The sequence below is a fragment of the Xylocopa sonorina genome, chromosome 13 (genome assembly GCF_050948175.1).
Source record: "Xylocopa sonorina isolate GNS202 chromosome 13, iyXylSono1_principal, whole genome shotgun sequence".
Lineage (NCBI taxonomy): Eukaryota > Metazoa > Arthropoda > Insecta > Hymenoptera > Apidae > Xylocopa > Xylocopa sonorina.
The window spans coordinates 2,780,469-2,802,517 of record NC_135205.1 but is presented as its reverse complement, the minus strand read 5'-3'; the positions used below and the strand labels follow the sequence as shown (position 1 = coordinate 2,802,517).

The window sequence follows — 22,049 nt, the reverse complement described above, 5'->3', positions numbered from 1 at the left end:
TAAATATTTGTTGCTAAATGAAGAACAAAGTTTCGTACTTCATTAGTTAATTTCGTGTCTGATGCTTGCAATTTACGATTGGCATCCCTTATAATAAATTTTATCCGAATTGTAATTAAGCTTCGTATGAAATTATAAGTGATGAATTAATATTCATCATTGAAATATTTGAACACCGTAACTCGGATGTTTGTACGTTTCAGTTCGTCCAGGATGTAAGATCTTAGAAAATTGTAATATATATATATGTGAACTTTTTGAACTAGAGTAATTAGAAGACCAAAACAAGGAGTATCGAAGTTTAGAATAATATAAAGAGCCCGTGCACCACTCCAGAACAGAGTTTGAAGAGAAAAGTTTCATTCTTTTTTTTCTTCATCAAGAGTTAAATATTTGATTTATTGAGCAAGGAGAAAAAATGCGATTAATTTGTGTACATGAACAAGTTGTTGATCATTTATGTAAATGTCTGTTTACATAACATTTATATGCACTATATAGTAATGAGCAATAACAGAATTAAACAGAATAAGTATTATCACTTCATAAATGATGATAAAATCCATTTCTCTCTCTCTCTCTCTCTCTCTCTCTCTCTCTCTCTCTCTCTCTCTCTCTCTCTCTCTCTCTCTCTCTCTCTCTCTTTCTCTCTCTTTCTCACTCACACACACTTACAACCTTCGTAATATTTTTAATACTCATAAACAAAGCACCAAATTATTTATTCGCAATTATTGCTTTATGTAACGTAATTTTTGGTCCCTTTGAAAATAGTTTTTCAAATCAAATACGTATATTTCATAATCCATTATTGATGTTGATTTTAACGATATGAAAAAACTTTAGTGCGCATATGCGGGAAGGTTCGTGGTCAATATTAGGTTTAGATTTCTTGCACAGCAAAGCATCCAAAACGACGAATATTAACGAGCGGTCCAATATAGAAAATTATTCTTTGTAAAGTCTGGTACATTTGGGAAAATGGCAAATTTACAATATAATCAGAGCAAATGTTGATGTTTTTTATGGTTACTATATAATTAATCATTATTAAATGATAAGTCAGCAGCAACAATGATTTCTTAATTAGTCGTTGCTCATGTAAATCTTGAAATAATAAAAATTTCGTGTACATATGTATTTGCAAAATAACTGCTACTAACAGAAATTTATATACTATAAACTATTATAAACTATATTTAATTATACTTATGTAACTAATTTTAATTATAAATCATGAAAAGCTTCTTTTAATAGAATTTGTCGTTCATTTAAATGTTTTAATCAAATAACCTTTTTTATGATTATTAATATAAAATTAAAAGGTATATACCTCGTATATGATTTATATTTTATATATGTACATATATATCTTACATAAATTATATATATATATATATATATATATGAAAAACGACGAACGCGTAAAGATTGCTGAGATTATATTACAAATAGCTTAAATTTCGTTACTTTTTGAAATTCGATAACTATATATCGTAACAAAAATGAAATTTTCGTTATTCATACTATATTATTTTCACTTTATTTATAACTTTATCTGAATTAAAAGTAACAATTTGAAAGCCCACGATTTTTTTACTCATTTAGTGTAAAAAAATTCGTATAAATCAATTATTATTTTCAATACAATTATAACTATTATCTTACAATATTACGTAATAGTTTATTTTAATTTATATTGCGAATATAACTGATTATTCATGTTCCTGTTATACTGTAGCAATTGTTTATACGTACAACTGCAAATTTAAATACGTTTTCGTGGTAGATGATAGGCGATGCTAAATATCTTTTAACATTATATGTTTCAGGCGCACGTTACATCTTGGAATGACAAATGGATCTATTACGTGGTTTTTCCTCACAGTCCTATGTATTTATTGTAAACACATGAGCATTTTAATAAAATTGAGATATGAATGTATGTTGCACCATGAGCGTCGCACACACACACACACACACACATATATATACATAATATTAAATAATTTATATCAATTTAAGTTTCTTACTATATTCTTATCCATTTAACTTTCTTTATATAATGTATAGGAGTGCACTTAGAATATCATACAAACAATTTCTGTGTTATTTGAACGTTTATTTAAATTACCAAATTTTTTCACTCAATTACTTTTATCAAGTCAGATAAAATTGGTTTTATACACATAATGAACAAACAATGTGTTATCATTCATCTCGTTTTAATGTTTTGTTCTTTAAATTTTTAGAGAAATATTTAACTTTAATGTACTAGCAGCACGATTAAAAAAAAAAGGTTACATTAAAAATTGTATTATAACCTGAAATTAGTTTTTACAACGCATAAAAGATATTAAATTATAGAAAAATGTTTCGTGTTGTTATAGAGTATTCATATTTATTTAGTAATACACGCATACGTTTAATAAAAGTTTAATACCATTTGCAAATGTATTATTTGGTCTCTACAAACATTACATTTCGTAGGAACAAAATACGTATAAAATATTTTATAAATGTTTAAAGTTTTAAAAAAGTATAGTAAACGATGAAAGTCTAGGTACCAAATATACAGGGTGATTCATTACTCGAGTGACAAATTTTTACAGCTGATACTACACCTCAAAAGCAAGAGAAAAGTTCATATAAACCTAGGTCTGATTTGCAAAAATGGCAGACAAAATTGGGATCTTTTTCGGAAAAACAGCAGTTTTACTCATATTATTGATTGCATCTTCCAAACTGTAAGTTCTACAAGAAAAAGACAAGCAATATTGAAGAAAGCAATAGTCCCTATTTTACCCTGAAACTCGAAAACAAGCGGAGTAATAAAAGTTTAAACTCAACTCAGGAGACAACATTTATAAATTACGAAAACTTTGATCTTCTATTTAACTAACTATTTTTAGACGTGGAGGTCAGAAAATTTCACAAAAACTTCTTTATTCACTAAGCTTTCTGATGATGCAATCAGTTTTTTATTCCGCTGCATGGAAGCAAAGAAATTTCTTGTAAAATGGTGAAAACTGCAGGTGAACTGTATATGCGTTCATAGCATTCAAATATTTAAAAACTTTTTCTTAGTACTCGTGGCGCCATCTCTGTGAAAAGTGCTCAAACTGGTCGCACATAATTATCGACAGCGAAGTAAACTACTCAAGAACTACTAGCACCATCTCTGCAGAACACACTGAAACTAATGACCAATTAGTTCTAGCGCTTCTCCAAGAGATGGCACTAGTAGTTCTTAAGTAGTTTACTTCGCTGTCGATAATTATGTACGACCAGTTTGAACACTTTTCACAGAGATGGCGCCACGAGTATTAAAAATGTGAATGTTGACTACGATATTTTCTTCTAATTAACTTTCACGTGGATAGGTTTTATATAACAATTTTATTTAACAAACAACAAGTCTTTAACAAATAAGGTAAACTGAAGTAGAAGCTTAGAAATATAAATCTAGATTTTGCAAAGGCAAATTATGATGTGTTCTCTTTGATGGCGCAGAAATAAGTGAATAATAAATTTGAGAAACGTATAAATTTGAAAGACATAGCAAACGAGAGTCTCTTTTTTATAGATGGCGCGAATTAATTTTTGAAACAATTTCCTAACGAAAATGTACCTTCCGAGGAGCGAAAGTAGATGGCTGTAAATGTGTCTGCTGAGATGTGGAAGTCGGTAACGCCACAAAAACAATTTTTTTTTAAATATTTGAATACTATGAACGTATATACAATTCATCCGCAATTTTCACCATTTCATAAAAAATTTCTTTGCTTTTATGCGGTGGAATAAGAACCTAATTATATCATCAGAAAGTTTAGCGAATAAAGTAGTTTTTTTATGAAATTTGCTGCCCTCTAAGTCTAAAAGTAATTAGTTAAATAGACGATCAAAATTTTTGTAATTTACAAATTTTCTCTCCTGAGATAAGTTTGAACTTTTACCACACCACCTGTTTTCGAGTTTCAGGATAAAATAGGGACTAATATAATAGGAAATTTATTGATTTTTTCAATATTGTTTGTCATTTTCTTGTAGGACTTACAGTTTGGAAGATACAATCGATAATATAAGTGAAACTACTATTTATCTGTAAAAAACAAAAATCCCAATTTTCTTTACCATTTTTGCTTTGAACTTTTTTCTTGCTTTTGAGGCGTAGTACCAGCTGTAAAAATTTGTCACACGAGTAGTGAATCACCCTGTATAACGTTCCATACTTGAGATATATATTTCAAAGGATAAAGCAACTTTATTTCATAAATCATAAAAGAAACATAAATTGTTTTAAATATGTACATATATATGAAATTTTCAACTTAAAATAAGGAAGTATACTTCTTACATTATAAAAGATATTTTATATAATAGATACATATATAAATTATTACAAAAAGATAACAATATTAAATGTATATGTTATTGGAAAGAAATAACGGTAGAAAAAAAGCTTGGACCTTTAGATACATATAAAGTCTATAAAAATGATCATAGATTACTTCAAATAAATCTTATTTATAATCATAACATCTATTTCCAAATTGAAATTGTATTTTTGTTCAACATTCCGTTTCAATAATTATTTTATGTAACAATTTTATTATTTACGATCTGTTGGAAGAAAATTATTGTAACTTGATAATATGAATAATTTATTTGAAGTTTGTTAAAATTACGTGTTGATGTATTTAAAGTAAAAAAATTTATTGTATATGATTCGCAGTTCAATAGTACATATTTGACTATTTTGAAGAAGTTTACAAATCAGAACTATAAAATATTAGTATGGAAAATGTAGATTAAATCAAACTACAAATATTGTTATTTTTTAAATTGTAACTACAACTATTATTATTGTTTAATTATAAGTTAAATGGCAAAGTATATTCAATTACAGAGTATAGAAGCATTATACAATTATGATGAATATACAATGTAACTGTTCCACAATCATCATTATGATGAACTATATTAGTTATACTTAAGTGATTTTATAATTAGTCTTCCTTATTAATAGCTTCAAGTCTCTCAAGGAATGGAGGATGGTTATGATGCCAACTGGAATACAATTTATCAAAGAGAGGAAAACTAAGATTATCCTTAACTAGTTTAGTTAAAGAACTTTTCAATGCTTGTCCGTGTCCCAAACTCTTTGCAAACTTATCTGCTTCGAATTCAAATTTTCTTCCTAATACAATGGTTATATACTGCATTAGCTGGAAAAATATTGACAATTTTATAATTATTAAAATACAGGTAAATACATACAATTTTTCCTTCAAAATGCATTATTCCTTTAGAGTTTTAAATAATAAATTTAAAAATATTTTATGCATACAAGCTTGAATCTTCCTCATTAACCCTAGAGAACTAAACATTTGTCTAACAGACCACTGACCCCTGCCAGGTTTGTCAAGGCTATTTATAGAGAGCACACTTTTAGCATCTGCTAAGAGTGCAAACGCTAATTTTTATTTTTACTTTCTACTTTTTAATTGAAATATTCTGATACTTTTCTTAAGTTATGCTAATTTGTTTTAAATAAATAAAGGAAATAATAGAAAACTATTTGCTTCTAATTCGTAGTCTACGAGTTGAATGATTAGTTAGAGAGTAATACTGATTTAAGCTTAGTTATTTAGTGTTAAAAGTAACAAATTAAACTTACCACATTTAAAGGTATTAAAATATACATAGTTACAATAATAAATCCTATGAATGTAGGTTGACTATTCATAAATCCAAATGCTTCAAACATAGGTTTGTAATTAATGAGCTTTGCATATAGATAAATATTTATCAAGAAACATAGCTAGAAAAGAATATACACGTTTATATAAGTTAAAAATGAGAACTAATTAATACAATACCTAAATATATCTGTTAAAAATGTACCTGGGCAAGCATAAATCCTTTTACTGTGTGACTGTGTTTCCAATGCCCTAGTTCATGTGCTAATACTGCTAGTACTTCATCTGTCTCACAACCCTTCGCTTCTGTTTCATTTTCTGCTACTTTCTGATATTCCTTCACCAGAGTGTCGAACAGTACGATTCTCTTATTCTTATGGAAACCATAGAGATACGCATTGCTATGTGAAGATCTTTTTGAATTCTCTACAATAAATATCTTATAAAGTGGATAGTTAATTGACGCCGCTAGAGCCTCAATTTTTGTTTTTAATTCTCCATCCGGAAGAGAAGTATATTTATCAAAAAGTGGAGCAATCACTTCTGGATAAAGAATCATCATAAACAAAGAAGCAAAAATGATAAATATCCAAAGATAAAAGAAAAAGTAATCTCCTCCATTCTTTATAATCCAGATCACGCTACAAAGAAGAAGCACTGCGATTATTTCACGTACAACGAATTTAAGAAGCTGGTCTTTCACAAAAAACAATGGCGTCTGAAAATAGTAATGTTAAATTAACAAGGTACCAAGCATTCCTTTGTAAAGTGAAAAGTTAAATCTTTGTTCTATTACCTCTTTATTAAACCCATGTTTTTGTTCTATAACGAATGTAGAGTAAACCTTCAGTGGCATATGAAATACGTCGTAAATAACATTTATAATGAACATACAAATACCACTCAGAAGGATTTCATTTTTTTCATCGAAACCAAAATAATTAGCCACATTAATACTCCATAGCCAAAAACGTTGATGACATAAAGTTAATAAAAAGACCTACAAATATTCAAATGCTTGTTTAAAAATAAAAACAATGTTTCTTTTAAATGTTACAACATAATTTTTATATATATATATATATATATAATCAAATAATAATTCCATACCGTGGTATATAATTCAGAATAAACATCCATAAAGTTAGTGAAATCTAATTTATCGAGTGCATATGCGCGTGCCTTATCATAAATATCTTTTGTCATCAAACCCTCGAGTTCCTTGGGTAATTCGACCAAACGTATGACCAAAGCCCTCTAGAAAAGAGTATTTATTATTTTATATATAATACGTAAAATTAATAGCACAATTCTTTCCTCAATTTTGTTGCCACGTTAACTGATAAAGACATTCAAGTGTTTAGTGTGTTAATAATAATACACGTAATAATCTATATGTAACACCATGAAATTCTAAGTTAGTTTCACTTATGAAACAGAAAATGTGGATTCCAACGAAATTTACCTGACGGAGGCATAAATAGAATTTCCAGAGAAACAGAAGCCATGATACTATTAATATTTCATAAAGTATGTTCTTTTCGATGAGATTGATTAAAGTAGACATTATTCTGCAAGAACCGATATTCTTCGTCCCTTACTGCTTCGTGCCCACCGGTACAGAGAAGGGTTATGTAGACCAGAAACTATGGCTACCCATATGCTATAATTTTACGCACACGTACTTCGTGCATCAAAACAAAACAACGACTTGATCTCGAATTTTTATAGATAATTCTGTCACAATATCACGACGTTAAACAAATGCTTCGAATTTTTAATAAACATTCCAAGCGTTTAAATTCCATTAAATTCGAGAGAATGAAAATTCGAAATTAAATATCCACAGTTTCGAAATCAATGAAACTGTAAGCATTGTACTTTGCGACTCTTGGTAAATGCATATTAGAATAAAAATGTCGGTATAAAATATCGCTATGCAATTGAACAAAGATCATGTAACGAGTAATTTTATGTAATATATATCATATGTAACATGTACATGCGTACGTGTTTATCTAGTCATTCTGCGGGGACAGTGTCAAAAGAGTGCATGTGTGCCTCTGCATCGAATACAGATGAGACTTTATCGTATCTGTACGAAGGTTATGAACTTTGTACAGCGAATTACATTTACGAACGATAAACAAATTCATATTAGAAAGAATGGCGCCTGAAAGGACGGATGGTATTCATGGTAATCAATTAAGAAATGTACCTAATATCATAACCAGGTATGATTTTCGTTGCTTAAAATAGTCTGTGACATATGATGTATATGTATGACATTACTATTGAAAATTAGCGATAAACGCTTATCTGAAATATAATTAATATTATCTGATGATATAATCTGTAATATATTCATTTATGTTAAATAGTAGAGAATTAATTCAGAAGAAAAGAAACGGCAATAGTGTCTTTAAAACGAGAAGCTCGGATAATTTTTTTTTATTTGTATATATATATATATACATAATGTATTATATTATCGAATACATTTACTTTTCTACAGTATACCAAGCGTACCGACACCATTTCCTTCTGTAAACAATCAACTAGGAAACGCTCCACCAGTGCCTCCGCGTCAGTCGATCCAAAATTATTCTGGATTTAATGATTACAGACAATTTGGTACTAATTCGTATGGTGGTTATGGATCTGGTTATGTCAATCAGTATAGAGGATTTAGTGGATATGGTGGATACAGTCCATATTCTAATTATAATAATTATGGCTCATTTAGTGGACATAGCGGCGATGCAGAAAATAGGTGAATCATTGAATACTCTTGATGGACAAAATATATGTTACGTATCGATTAAATTTCATTAGTAACGTTTTAAATAATTAATTTTTTTGCAGGTTCTCCCAATATGTCGAGGAAAACACCAGATCAACTTTCCAGTTAATAGAAACAGTTTTGCATACATTTTCGTCTATGACTATGCTTTTGGAATCCACATATTTTGCATTAACAAACTCATTCAGAGCAATTTTAAGTGTTGCAGAAAGTATGGGAAAATTACGTTCCACTGTAAATCAATTATTTAGTACTTTTGCATTGATCAGATTTGTCAAATGGTTATATAGGAAAATTGTACATAGAACTGGTAAGATTTAATATATACTACTGTATAATTTACTTAATGTTGTAATGATTAATAATTATATTTTTATGTATTTAATATAGGCTTACATTTATAATATATTAATGCAAATATATGTTTTCTCATTAAATGTTTCTTAGGTTTCCAAAATCAAGATACAATAAATGAAGAGTTATGGGACAAATCATTAGTAAAAGTTGGAAATGAGAATGTTTACAGTTCTTCATTTTGGTCTGGATTTTTAATATTTAGCATATTCTTTGTAGTACCTTACATGATTCATAAAATCTCGAATAATATTAAGAAGATGCAGATGAAAGGTACTAGAAAATAGAGTAGATTGAAGTTACTATATTTTTAATTATAGGATAAATTTCAGCATAATAAACTTCAATTATTTATGAAACCTAATCGTTTAATTTTAGGAAAAGATCCAAAAGAGTGGCATCAGTACGAGGAACCTGCATATATTGCAACAGTGTTGTACGACTTTGTTGCAAGAAATAATGATGAACTCAGCGTAAAAGCTGGTCAAAAAGTTTGTCTCGCACCCAAATCTTTGCAACCAAAATTTTTACCAGGGTGGTGCATGGCTACTAATAATGTCAATGTTGGTTTCGTTCCTTACAATTATATTAAAGTTATAGGACAGTTGAAGAAAGTGAAAAAGGATGATGAGATAAATTCTCTGAACGAGGAGAAATCTTCTACAACAGAGAATTCTGATAGGAGTAATAAAAATAATTTTGAGAATGTAGAAAATGATGAAACTGTTGAAAACAAAGCATAGATAATTAAAAGTGGTTTTAAGTAATATTTTTATGAATATGGATATCTAGGTAAATTATTAGATGTTTTATAAATACTTTCATTAGTATGGTAGTATTTGTATTTCACAAAGTTTCGAACATTAAATTTTGTATGTATTAAAATCTAGTTTTGTTTATGGTTTGACAATATAAAAATTGGTATTGAATTTGTAACATAAACAATAATTTGTATAGTTGAAAACACCAATTTTACTAATGAATGTAACAAAAAAAAATGGATTCTGAAATAATTGTATCTGATAAAAGTAATGTTTTACTTAAACAAGTGCTGAGGAATGTTTATAATTCATATACTCTAGTTTAAACATAAAAATTAAACTAGCTTTCCGTTTTTATGGGTATAATAAGTGGGGCTGTTGTACAGTGTACGGTATATAGTATTATGCTGTACTTATATTTATGCTGCAAACTACAATACAATAGTTATGGTATTTAATAAATTTTTAATTGTTAAGTTTGTATACAGGTTTTTTATTTCTGTTTTTAATAAATCGAATATTTAAACATATTTATATATTCATATCTTATTTAACTATACATAATAAAGTCATAAGAAAGAAAATTTGAGGTAAACTTGTAACATTATCTCATAAGATGTTTATTTTTCATGATAATACTTACCATAATAATCATAACTCATAAATTAAAATGAAAATTAATTTAATTAAAGTAGAAGATAGGTATTGATTTTTAAGGAACACTATTAAAAATCTTACAATCGTTTCCACATAAAATACTTTATAGGTATATGCATATTGAATATGTGTTGTACGTGCTTGTACACACCTATATATATTTATATAATTTACAATTTCACTTCCTCTCTTTCTTTGTAACAATTTCAACAATAGATTCTACACTCTACACAACAAATTCTGTTATTTTAGCATTCTAAAGAAAGGAATGTTTTTGTTAGGAAGGAAAGATAGAATGAAAAGAAGAGAAAAAGAAAATGTGAAAGGGATTTTTTAATCCGTGAATTTACGATTAGGATTGTGTCCAAAGAGGGCAGAACGTATATCCGGTATGAGTTGTTGTGCTATTAATTCTAATCTCGTTTCTAAAGCATTGCTGACCTTTATACGTCCTGAAAAGAAATTGACACAAGTCATTTAATGCGAATCATTTGTGCGCATTAAAATAATTGTAATTGAAATAGAAAGAGATTTTGTTTCCGTTTAGTATGTAGTAAGTATATACATTGTACATACCCTTAGCTGCAAGTAAATCAACACCACCACAGCTATCAGGAGGCAGAAAATTATCTTGATCGATTTTAATTATAACATCTTTCTGAGTTATTTGTTTATAGGTGTCTTGAACTGGGTCAATAAGGGTTTCTACTAGAGGAAGATCTACCTGACGTACACGAATAGTAACATGACTTTCTGTTAACTACAAAACAACAAATACACTTTTCATTTTCTCCTCATCAATTATAAGTATCGATTTAAGTAAGTTAAGATTTGTGTAGACTCATACCTGGCATAATCCTTGTACAATCAATAATTTTAAGATCTCACTATATTGGGATGTATCTTGTGATATTTCTCCTAATCTTTTTCTAGCTTCATCGAGTACATTGCGCACATGATCTTCTCTAAATTTAAGCACTTTTAAGCGGGCTTGATTCAGCATATTGGAAGATTGACTGTAAATATGAAAATTTAAATTATTTAAATGAAATTTCTGTCCTAAAGGAAATTTCTTTTGATATTATATTAGAGAAACATTTGAATTATTTAAAATTATATTCTAATTATTGAACGAACATTTTCTTCTGAAGTTCTACTTGTTTTTCTTTCTTCTCATAATATTCCATAATTTTAAGCCTCTGCTGTTGAACTAAACGTCCCTTTTCGATATTAAATTCTTCTTCTGCTTTAGCATCGATTTCTTCTGCTTTCTCATTGGCTTCTTGTTCAATAAAGGCTATCATATGATTAATCTAAAAAAAAAAGAAACATATTACAACAATATATTATAAAAGGATGTTAATAATATAAAAATGAAATTTAATTTAATATATTTATAATCAAGTTGTCCTTTATAATGTATAAATTTATATTTAATTAACTTACATTATTATTGAAATATTTAATTAAAATAATTTTGAATTAAAAAGAAAAATGTATTACATTAACAATTTTATTTATAAAAGATATTCAATTTTTTTTTAAAGTCCTTGTTTATTTGGATAGACAGATAAAGTATTTCAGAACTTCTTCAAACATAAGTGGATGGTAAGAGCGTTTAATATCGATATGTAGTGGTGTTTTAATTATCCTTAATAATTAAAGAAAAAGAAGAATAGGAATGAGAATGAAAACACGAAAAAGCTTGGCCAAAAGGGGTAATGGTAAATATGAAATGTTTAATTTCAGTAACATATAGAGTAAAATGCAAAAATAGCTTAAAATCGATGTTAGATACGAATTTGGAAATATTATCATTTCATTGATTTTATACCTGTTTTTGTACATCCGTGTCGCTTAGTGCCATTTCGAAGTTGGATGATTTTACTGATTTTTAGCTGGCAAAGATTCTCGTAATTATTTCTCGAGCGGACAAGTACTAAATCGAATTTTTCAAAGAGTCAACGCCTACTGACGAAACTGTCTTCAGTTAACGACGATCATATGACACACGGATTGTGCGTTCGTAAACTTGATCTACCAGGTTACAATGTGTTCTTAAAATGAACAGGGAGAAAGAAAGAGAGAGAGAGAGAGAGAGAGAAAAATGTTACAATTTATTTCAAAATATTAAATAACAAAATTCAGTTGTAGATATATACAGAGATAAATATATATATATTTATCAAGTAATATTTGGTGCGTATATTTTACTTCTTTAAGTTAAACGACAATTTATATTTTTCCCTTAAAAGACTGAAATATAATGACAAAATAAGAATTCTTCTTTGTTAAGTATTATTTAATAAAGGAATTAATACTTTCATCCTTTCTTACACTTCAATTAACAGAAGATTAATTGTCGCCAGATATTGTTGATCGTTACTTTCAATTATCAATCGATATGTCCAGTGAAATTGTCAATCTAATTAATTTTTCGGCCTCTTTGTTTATTTAATTCGCGCTCTCTTTCTTTCACTATCTCGCCTGTTTAAAAAGCTCTGCAGAAGCAATGTGCACGCTTAAAAAGTCCTACCTTGCTTCGCTGTGACTTTTCACTATATTTTAAAAGTCAAATTAACTAGCTCGTCGTCAGCGTGTGTGTTGGTGGTTGCGTTTCGTACTTTTATAAGAAAACATTGTTCTTGATTGGAATTTTGCGTATTCTTACAATTCAGTACCGTAATTCACTTAGAAAGGTGATGTATCCCGTCTAAACTGTCAAGCGAACAAATTGTCAAGTAACCTCGAAGAAGCTAACGTTTCGTTGATTCTAACCTAATAAGACACACGCTACATCTCTTCAACTGATTTTCGAAAAACAACAACAAGCAGTTTTCATCGGTATTTCCCATTTTTTTTTGTTCTAACGATTTCAATTGTTCGTTGTAACCGCTCTAATTCGTTCACTTCTCTCCGTACGTTTTGTTCGAAAACATTGATCGTTGTTTGTTGTATATTGAATTTTAAGGTTAAGTTATCATTATTTCAATTTAATGGATAATTATTAGAAAATGTTGAGGAACCGAACAAAGCATTAAACTTCAGTTGCTCTGATCACTCCATTGTCCAACAAAAATATAGTATACGCTGTATTCCTCTTTTTTTCAACTTGAGAGGTTATAATAAATATTTGTTGATAAGATTTAATCGTGTAATATGCAGTCACTTAGCTTATAATATTTCAGTTTTGTTCTAATTGATTTTCCAATTTCCCTAAATGTTCGCTTATTTCGATTTGTAAAGGTACTAATTATAAAATGCTTATAACTAATAACTTTAATTGATATGCAATGAAGTATTTTATGTTCTGATGTTATCGGAGCCTTGGGCCCATTTTACTAACCCTTGTTAATGAGATTACAGAAACGGAAGTTATATATCTTTCGTCTAATCCAATACATTTCTATTGTGTATTTTGATGGAAAATGCTACTTATAAATAATGTTATAAGAGTTTATAGGAGTCTTATTAACTCTTATAAACTCTTAAGGACTCTTATATATAAGAGTTTATATCGAATTATTAAAATAATAAAAATTATTTAATATCGTAGAATATGAAAACATTTAGATAAAGAAAGAAACGATTAAAATGTCAGAATTATCTTATTCCAAATATAAACTTAACTTGGTCGAATTTTTATTTACAGGACAATAGAGAAGATGTCAAGTGCAGAATCGTTAGCAGAAGTAACAGATGTAGTTCAAATTCTCAGACAATGGGAAGAAGAGCATTCGTCATCTTCATACGATCCAGTTCCAACGCTTCAAAGACTGGCGGAAATTATAGAATTAGAAACAGAAAATTATTTGAAGATGGATCCTGATCCGTTCGATGAAAGACATCCATCACGTACAGATCCAGAGTGTAATTTTGGGCACATATTGAAAGTTTTATTTAGAAAAGATAATTTTATGACTAAAGTAAGTGTAATATCGAGTTGAAAAGGAAATAATTATAGATAATTAAATAGTGTGACAAGTTATTTTGTAACGCATCATTTTTTTAACAGCTTATAAATGATTATTTGAGAGACACTTATTGGTCTCGTGCGGGTATTACGGGCCGTGATGTTAGAAAGCTTAATATCGCAGCCTGTCGTCTTATGCTTGACATACTTCCTGGATTAGAAACTTCTGCAGTATTTCAACCAGATATGGAAGGACTTATTCATCGCTTATTTTCTTGGGCTGAAAAAAGTGTGGAGCCTTTGCAAAGTTATGCAACTGGGCTTGTAGCTGCTGCAATGGAAGTTCAAGAGATTGCTACAGGTTTGATTCATATTCTTTAATGAAACATGAGATTATTGTTAATTTGTGGAAATTAATCAACGAAAGTTACAATTTTTAATTACAGGATTCAGAGAGCAAAATGGAAAAATGGTTCCTTTAATGTTACAAAGGCTACATAAATTGCAAGAAAAGGCGCAAGAAGATAGACAACTTGCAGCTAATAATAGACCATTTGCACATTTTGGTCAGGATAGAAATAGCGGGGGAGATGGAGAAAATAAAGGTGTACCTGGGAAAAGAAAAGTAAGAATATTTTTACACGTATATAGTCATAAATATATAATTTTAATATGTTTAACTATGATTGTAAAACCTAGTAGAGATATTTATATAAAAAGCATTGGAAATCTCTTTTATTTTGATACCGAAATGTTGTTTAAAGGTAAGAGAAAGACGTAAAGAAAATGGAATTCTTAAAAGTCCGAATCATAGTAATTATTTTTCTGAAGAAGAAGAAGATTGTGCTCAGACATCCGAAGATTCTGCCCCTTTACCTAAAAAAAGAAAAAGTGATACAAATTGTGAAACTCCTATAAAAAATGACACCACCTATCCAGACATAATGTCCCCACCTTTGTCTGTGCCAAAGAATTCTACTTTAAATAATCAAGTTACACCATCTAAGGCGCAAAGTAATCATAATAGATCATTAAACGCTTCTTCTGCACGATGTAATTTGCAAAAAAATTCTGCGTCTTCGATGCAAAGTTCCATTGCACCATCTATGGTATTGGAGGGAAATTCCAACTCTTCGTGGGCAGAGATGGAATCATATGTTATCGGAAATGTACAAATACATCCTCCAACATTGGCTACAAGACAAATACTAATACTAAGGTAATATTATTTTTAATCATATCTTTTGTTGTGAAACTAATATCGTTTACTGTCCACTGTAAACTTTTAATAGCTATAAAATGTTATCACTAGTGAAATCTATTAAAAATGATTTTTTACTGTCTTGCTTTTTAACTCTTTATATTCGTTAACTTATATACAATAAAAAATATTTCTTTTTATGTTATGTACGCAGGTATCTTACACCAATGGGTGAATATCAAGAATTCTTAGGTCATGTATTCGAACAAAATGCTTTGGAATTAATTCTGAAATATATCAATGTCAGAGAAACAAAGGACAGTCGCTTAGCCTTTGAAGCTTTAAAATATTTAGCTTCTCTTCTGTGTCATAAAAAGTTTTCTATTGAATTCCTTAATGTTGGAGGTCTACAGAAATTGTTAGATGTTCCGAGGCCCAGTGTAGCAGCTACTGGAGTCTCTATTTGTTTATATTACTTAGCATATTGCGAAGATGCAATGGAAAGAGTATGTCTACTGCCAAAGCATGTTATTTCAGATCTTGTTACCTATGCATTATGGCTTCTAGAACGAAGCCATGATTCTGGAAGGTGTCATGCTACAATGTTTTTTGGATTTTCGTTTCCATTTAAAGTAATACTCGAGGAATTCGATGCACAGGATGGACTTCGAAAACTTTTTAACGTGGTAAAAAATTGTTTTATATTATTGATACATTATTTTTCATTACTTTGTGATAAGTCTTTAATTGTTAATTTGTTTTTTTTTTTCAAGATATCCACATTGCCAATCTTAAACATAGAAGAGGAGCCAGCACTGAACGATGACGAAGAATGTGCTTCAAGACAAATAGTTAGGCATGTTGCTGTAGCTTTAAAACGATATATGGAAGCTCATTTGCATCTGAAAGCAGAACAATTACAAAGAGCAGAAAATGTCAGAGCAGAGCGTGATACGTGGCAACCATCGTTGCCACCTTATAAAGCTGTAAAATTAAGTAGCGAAGAAGTTCAAGCAAAGGTAAAATTAATTCCAAAGTATCCTTTACTAATTTTATTTATACAATGTTTTAAGTTACACGAATAACAATGCCACTTTTGTTTTGTTTAAAGGTGGAAATTCTTCAAGAATTAATGTCTGTAAGAGCGGTATGGCCACCGGTAGAAGAATTGTATCGTCTTGGAGGCATAACGCTTCTTCTTCAAATTATTGCGTTTGCCAGGGAATGGAATTACAGTGGCAGAGTTCATACCACCTCCAGCGCGGAAACGGTTCGCTCTTGTTTAGACGTAATAGCTATTTGTTCTGTAGTGCCAAAAGTGATGTTATTACTTTGTGAAAGAGTAGACATGCCAGATATGTCGATGACAATGGCTATTAACTTACTCTTAGCTGCAGCGGAATGCGAAATTATTGCAGATCCTGACGTACAGAGGGCTGCGCTAAGAGCCGTGATTAATTGCGTCTGTGCTCCAATAAACAGGGTAAATGATTATTTATATTAAGTAAACAGTTAACTAAAAAAAAAATGTAACATTACATTTTCATTTTTTAAATTATAGATTGGTGGTAATGTGGCAAGGTATTCAGTATCAGGCTCTGCTAAGAAAAAGGCGAATAATAACAGTGAAGAGTTGATACAAAAAATTTGGGGAAGTGTTAGGTCCAATAATGGAATAATGGTACATATTTATAAGTTTTTGACATGTCTTTACCAATATTAATATTTCTATTATTATTATGCGTTATTGGTAATTTTGTTTTCTTTATTTTATAGGTTTTATTACAGCTGATGATGGTTAAAACTCCGATCACAGATGCGGATAGCATAAGAGCATTGGCTTGCCGTGCTTTAGCAGGTTTGGCACGAAGTGAAAAAGTCAGACAGATAATTAGCAAACTTCCAATGTTTACTGATGGCCAAATCCAGGCCCTTATGAAGGATCCAATACTTCAAGAAAAAAGACAAGAACATGTTATGTTTCAAAAATATGCTTTGGAGCTAATGGGAAGAGTTTCTGGAGAAGCAAAACCTACCGGAGCAGAGTATGAAATCTCTTTGGCCAGTTTACACAGAGTAAGTTTTATTTTCAATTTATTTACGTTATAATTTGTGATCTTTAGTTAAATTTAATTAATAAGTTGAGTGTATATTTTATATTCTCTAATATACTCTGATCTAGTCAAAAGTTTAAAACTTCTATTTCTTCTTTATCTGCTACTGTGTTTTATTTTTTTTTTTTTTGTAATGTAACATTAAGAATTTTTAACGTTATAGGCAAACGTGGTAGCACAGACAAGAATACAGTATAACGAACAACAACTGAATCAATTAATATACCAGCATTTAATGTCAAAGGGCTTAACAGACACTGCAACAACACTTCACAGGGAAGCAAATTTAGATTCTTCTGCGATAATGAAGCCAGTATCTACATATCAACCATTTACTTATCGCAGCCCTGTAACTACTGGAGTAAGTTATATTGGTAAAAATTGAATAGCTTTTGTTTCATAGGTTCATCATTTCATTCGAGATAAAAGGTATATATTTAAAATTTATATATACTTATGAGCATATGTTTTTCAGACAAGAAATGGATTTTCTCCTGGTACAACGGTAAATTTTTATGGTACAAACAGATGCAATCAAAGAGAAGTCACTTCCCGAAGCAATACCACTCCCACTTCATCCTTTAGGTACATATCTCACTCAAATTCAAGTTCAGGTCCATCGTCTTTATCTTCTGGAAATAATGTACGCGTGAAACTATCTGACTGCCTCAATCAAAACATCGTTCCAAATAGTACTAGCCAACCAATTAAACTACAAATTAACCAAAAGTAAGTTATATAACAATTTTGTACATCAGTAATTTATAAATTGATTTTTTACAGACAATTCTGTTTAAAGATTATAAGCCATTTAAAGAAAATTTGGTAATTTCAGAAAAATTCAAGTGGATAAGCAGCCTCTAGTCAATCAAATAAATTGCCACTCAATTACTCAGCCATCATCGTGTCGGTCACTGCAAAAACAAATTTCAAGAGATCCTGGGGGTGGTGGAGGGCCTGGAGTAGCTACATCAAATCCATCTACTATAACATTAGATTCCATTATAACAGAATATTTAACTAATCAACATGCGTTGTGTAAAAATCCAATGGTTACTTGTCCACAATTTAATCTGTTTGAGTACGTATCCTTTAACTTAATATATAGGATGAATTATTCAAAACCGACTACTTATAAATAGATCCAGTTTATAAGTTCTTATCACAAAGTACATAAAATATTTTTGTCAGAAAGTCATTAATTTATGAAATATTTTAATTTTATTATTATGATTTGGGAGAGAGACCTACGCGTTTAATTCGAATTTTATTTAACTTTGTTGTTATTTTTGACGCTTATATGTACTTTGAAAATTTTTTATTACTGGAACGGGAAGAATTAAAGTGCATTTAATTTTAACAATATTATGATAAATTAATATATATTTTATTGCAGGCCACATAAGTGTCCAGATCCCTGTACAAAGAATTCAATACCAACAAATGTGACGGTAAGATTGGCCAGGAGATCATTAGGCATAGATGGTAGAAGATTGGATAGAAGACTTATTTATAGCCGATTTTGTCCTGTAAAAACTTTCCGGCCTACAGATGTGGGAGCTTTTACCTGTTGTATTTTTTCGGTAATCTTATCTTTGTTCTATTAATATCGTTTCATTTTATTAATAATAATATCGTCATAAGAATACATGTGTCAATATAATATGTTTCTGTATCTTTACAGCCTTGTCAACAATATTTAATGTTAGGTACTTATGCAGGAGAAGTAAAAATGTATAATATACACACAGGATTAGAGGAAGCGACATATTCGTGTCATGAGTCGTATATTTCTCACATGGAATGCAATCAACGGGGAAATTTATTATTAACTACTACACCATGGAGAAGTCCTATGTCTGCACTTTGGAGTATAGGAACATTCTTTGATTTAAAATTATCTTTAGAAAACGAAGACCATGTTGAATTTGGAAAACTTCAAGACAGGATTATTGGTACTCAAGGTGAAATTGCAACGGTATGTGGTTTCCTTCTGTAACTATTCGAGTATTAAGAGCTATTGTACTGGTTTTCCTATAGACTTGGTTCCAGGACCAAGCGTTAGTATAATGGCGTTTGCTCCTATTTATTATAACGAGTTGTGGCGAACTTGTAAAAAGATTACTACGGCAACGAGAACCTTTTTGTTCACTTTTTATATTCATATTCATAGATTCAATGAATTTTAATTTCTAACATAAACTACAATAATATCGTTGAGTCACATCTTTTAGGCGGAATCGTGTTCTTTAATACTAAAAGAAATGACTTTTACTCATTGAAAATATTTATCCAATTTTTTACTGAATTCTTGAAAATAATAGATAGTCGTTTTACCATTCTTGGTAATTAATTTGATCGTTCTTTTCAGATTTACGATATAGCTACTGGACAATTGTTAACTAGCCTGGCTCCTTCAATTTCCAATCGATATACCCAAAATCGTGCCACCTTTAGTATGAACGATGAATTGGTCCTGAGCGATGGAATCTTATGGGATGTAAATTCGGGAAAACAAATTCACAAATTCGATAAATTAAATCAAACACTAAACGGAGTTTTCCATCCTAATGGTACTAATATGAATCTTCAATGCAAGAAGATAATTTTCTATACTATAAATATTTATTAAATGATAGAGAAACACTACTCCTCCTCTCCCCCCTCTCTTTCTCTCTCTATTAATGGACAATAGTATATTTAATATTTAATAATTGCTTCAATAGGTACAGAAGTGGTGTCGAATACAGAAGTTTGGGATCTAAGAACTTTCCATTTGTTGAAGACAGTGCCAACGCTTGATCAAATGGAAATAATCTTTTCTCCTGTTAATAACATTATATATGCTGTGTCATCGGATATTGAAAATGTAGACGAGTCAAACTATATTACATCATTTAAAACATTAGATGCTCTGGACTACAGTAATATTGGTAAATTACAACAAATTTCTAATTAACTTTATAAATTTACTAGGTAAACGTTTGATTTCTGTTAAATGTACTAAATTGATTCAATTTTTTTTTTTTTAATCATGATTATAGCTACTTATGATGTTAGAAGAGGAGTTTACGGGCTTGCTTGTAATAAATTCGACACGCAAATAGCGGTGGTCGAAAATTTAAATGAATTCAACGATATTCACGAATCCACCGTCAGGTTGTACGATGTTGGTAGAAGGAAAGACGATGAAGATGAAACGGACGAAGACGATGACGAAGATCTTGATGCAAGCGACGATGATGGCTCGAATTCTGGTTCTGACGATAATAACGCTGACGGTTTGTATCTGTAATGTTTCACAAAATTTTGGAAACTTGATTACAAATATATCGCATTGCAATTGAATCACTGAGTCAGCTTGTTTAACTGCTTCAGTCGATTAATTTTATTATAGTTACAATACAAATTTTTATAAATAATATATTAGGCTCTCTTTATTTTACTCCAATTATGTATTTCGTTTTTACAATTTCGATTTTAATTCAACGTAGATATATAACATTCATAGCAATTGCAGATCGTTGTAGGTAATTATGAACGCTATTTTCGTATATTCCATTCGATGATAGGGATTAATCGCAAATTTATCTAAAAAAAATACAATAAGAGCAATTTTTAAATAGATGCAGATAACCCAGACGCAGCAGCAGAAGAGAATGGCGATGAAAATGAGCGAAATGATCGTGAGAACAACGACGACGACGACGATGATGATGACGATGACGACGATGATGCTGCTGATGGAGATGATTCTGGGGACGATAACAGATGGGTAACAGACTATAGCGATATAGTCGAGTCGCCAGATTTTTCTCTTTCCGATGATGATCTTGAAATTTTTTTCCCCTAAAAATATGGACATAAGTGAATTCCAATGTATTATATATAAAAAATTTATTTCAGTTCCGGCCAATCTTTCGATGACATTTAAAGAAAGTTTTATTATGACATAACTTTTCGTGTAATTGTATTTAATTAGCGAGACGAAAAAAATATGCATTTAAACGAACGGAAACATCATGCCCCGCTGTCTTTGTTGGAAAAGTCGATATTTTATATCTATCAAACGCTGGTAACAATTGCAATTTAAGAGAGAAAAATCTTGAAACATGCGTTTCCCCCCCGCTAATACCGAAATGAATGACTACGTTACGATTGAAGATCGGTCAGTGAGATGATTCTGAGATCGATTTATATTCTCAGCAATCATCGGAAAGCACTGAAACGAGAGAAATGATTAAACGCTGATATAATTTTTAATTTCGATCGAGACTCTTATCTAGCGATCGATTTAAGTGTACATATTATTTAAGATATTCGTTGTTCAATGGACATTTATCACGTATTCCCTATCGAATATCCGATTATTAATAGATTCCCATTATTCCTCGAAAGTGACCGCGAAAATTTGTATTGATCGATAGATCGCGTTTAAAGATATCGCTGGAATCGAATTTTCGTTTATTCCAAGACCTTATTTCATTGAAACAATAAATTTATAGAATTGTTTAATTATACGTGTATATGAGAGGAAGAGTGCG

The 22,049-nt window shown here is 30.0% G+C and overlaps 4 protein-coding genes across 6 annotated transcripts; 2 read left to right on the top strand and 2 right to left on the bottom strand.

Annotated features, from left to right (window-relative positions):
* Positions 1–4,902: 4,902 nt before the first annotated feature.
* On the bottom strand, positions 4,903–7,309 carry LOC143430269 (CAAX prenyl protease 1 homolog). 2 transcript variants are annotated; one of them, XM_076906369.1, is made up of 7 exons: positions 7,168–7,309; positions 6,813–6,959; positions 6,499–6,702; positions 6,244–6,420; positions 5,908–6,126; positions 5,681–5,824; positions 4,903–5,228 (listed from the first exon to the last, which is right to left on the bottom strand). In XM_076906369.1, exons 1-7 carry the CDS (start codon positions 7,267–7,269, stop codon positions 5,010–5,012), a joined length of 1,212 nt encoding a protein of 403 aa, XP_076762484.1. In that variant the 5' UTR covers positions 7,270–7,309; the 3' UTR covers positions 4,903–5,009. The 2 variants fall into 2 exon arrangements, with proteins under 2 accessions (XP_076762484.1, XP_076762483.1); XM_076906368.1 differs by having other exon boundaries at positions 4,918–5,228; positions 5,908–6,420.
* Positions 7,310–7,721: 412 nt separating this feature from the next.
* On the top strand, positions 7,722–10,566 carry Pex13 (peroxisomal biogenesis factor 13). Its single transcript, XM_076906033.1, has 5 exons — positions 7,722–7,936; positions 8,218–8,475; positions 8,568–8,815; positions 8,953–9,132; positions 9,238–10,566. Exons 1-5 carry the CDS (start codon positions 7,869–7,871, stop codon positions 9,600–9,602), a joined length of 1,119 nt encoding a protein of 372 aa, XP_076762148.1. The 5' UTR covers positions 7,722–7,868; the 3' UTR covers positions 9,603–10,566.
* On the bottom strand, positions 10,363–12,287 carry Vha26 (V-type proton ATPase subunit Vha26). The gene is made up of 5 exons (XM_076906034.1): positions 12,112–12,287; positions 11,415–11,590; positions 11,125–11,293; positions 10,854–11,037; positions 10,363–10,729 (listed from the first exon to the last, which is right to left on the bottom strand). Exons 1-5 carry the CDS (start codon positions 12,142–12,144, stop codon positions 10,611–10,613), a joined length of 681 nt encoding a protein of 226 aa, XP_076762149.1. The 5' UTR covers positions 12,145–12,287; the 3' UTR covers positions 10,363–10,610.
* Positions 12,288–12,852: 565 nt separating this feature from the next.
* On the top strand, positions 12,853–21,630 carry Mahj (LisH and WD40 domain-containing protein mahjong). Of its 2 annotated transcripts, none has more exons than XM_076906037.1 (19): positions 12,853–12,976; positions 13,930–14,203; positions 14,293–14,551; positions 14,637–14,815; positions 14,955–15,409; positions 15,606–16,077; positions 16,165–16,410; positions 16,503–16,874; positions 16,953–17,072; positions 17,168–17,467; positions 17,669–17,866; positions 17,981–18,234; positions 18,341–18,586; positions 18,902–19,088; positions 19,190–19,483; positions 19,877–20,078; positions 20,232–20,438; positions 20,550–20,786; positions 21,132–21,630. In XM_076906037.1, the coding sequence occupies exons 2-19, from the start codon at positions 13,943–13,945 to the stop codon at positions 21,356–21,358; spliced, it is 4,716 nt and encodes a 1,571-aa protein (XP_076762152.1). In that variant the 5' UTR covers positions 12,853–12,976; positions 13,930–13,942; the 3' UTR covers positions 21,359–21,630. The 2 variants fall into 2 exon arrangements, with proteins under 2 accessions (XP_076762152.1, XP_076762153.1); XM_076906038.1 differs by lacking the exon at positions 12,853–12,976 and adding an exon at positions 12,983–13,121.
* The last annotated feature ends 419 nt before the right edge of the window (positions 21,631–22,049 follow it).

What these genes read in the sequence shown, in the direction of transcription:
- Vha26 (XM_076906034.1), bottom strand. Translation starts at nt 12,144, where the DNA reads ATGGCACTAAGCGACACGGATGTACAAAAACAG. An exon ending in ACACGGATGTACAAAAACAG is followed by an intron (nt 11,591 to 12,111) that starts GTATAAAATCAA and finishes TTTTTTTTTTAG; the next exon opens with ATTAATCATATGATAGCCTT. An exon ending in GTAGAACTTCAGAAGAAAAT is followed by an intron (nt 11,294 to 11,414) that starts GTTCGTTCAATA and finishes TCATATTTACAG; the next exon opens with TCAATCTTCCAATATGCTGA.
- Pex13 (XM_076906033.1), top strand. Translation starts at nt 7,869, where the DNA reads ATGGCGCCTGAAAGGACGGATGGTATTCATGGTAATCAATTAAGAAAT. An exon ending in GAAAATTGTACATAGAACTG is followed by an intron (nt 8,816 to 8,952) that starts GTAAGATTTAAT and finishes AATGTTTCTTAG; the next exon opens with GTTTCCAAAATCAAGATACA. An exon ending in TAAGAAGATGCAGATGAAAG is followed by an intron (nt 9,133 to 9,237) that starts GTACTAGAAAAT and finishes GTTTAATTTTAG; the next exon opens with GAAAAGATCCAAAAGAGTGG.
- LOC143430269 (XM_076906368.1), bottom strand. Translation starts at nt 7,269, where the DNA reads ATGTCTACTTTAATCAATCTCATCGAAAAGAACATACTTTATGAAATA. An exon ending in TCTATTTATGCCTCCGTCAG is followed by an intron (nt 6,960 to 7,167) that starts GTAAATTTCGTT and finishes ACTCTTTTCTAG; the next exon opens with AGGGCTTTGGTCATACGTTT. An exon ending in TTTTAATACCTTTAAATGTG is followed by an intron (nt 5,229 to 5,680) that starts GTAAGTTTAATT and finishes ATATTTTTCCAG; the next exon opens with CTAATGCAGTATATAACCAT.
- Mahj (XM_076906037.1), top strand. Translation starts at nt 13,943, where the DNA reads ATGTCAAGTGCAGAATCGTTAGCAGAAGTAACAGATGTAGTTCAAATT. An exon ending in TCTGTGCTCCAATAAACAGG is followed by an intron (nt 16,875 to 16,952) that starts GTAAATGATTAT and finishes TTTAAATTATAG; the next exon opens with ATTGGTGGTAATGTGGCAAG. An exon ending in GGTCCAATAATGGAATAATG is followed by an intron (nt 17,073 to 17,167) that starts GTACATATTTAT and finishes TTTATTTTATAG; the next exon opens with GTTTTATTACAGCTGATGAT.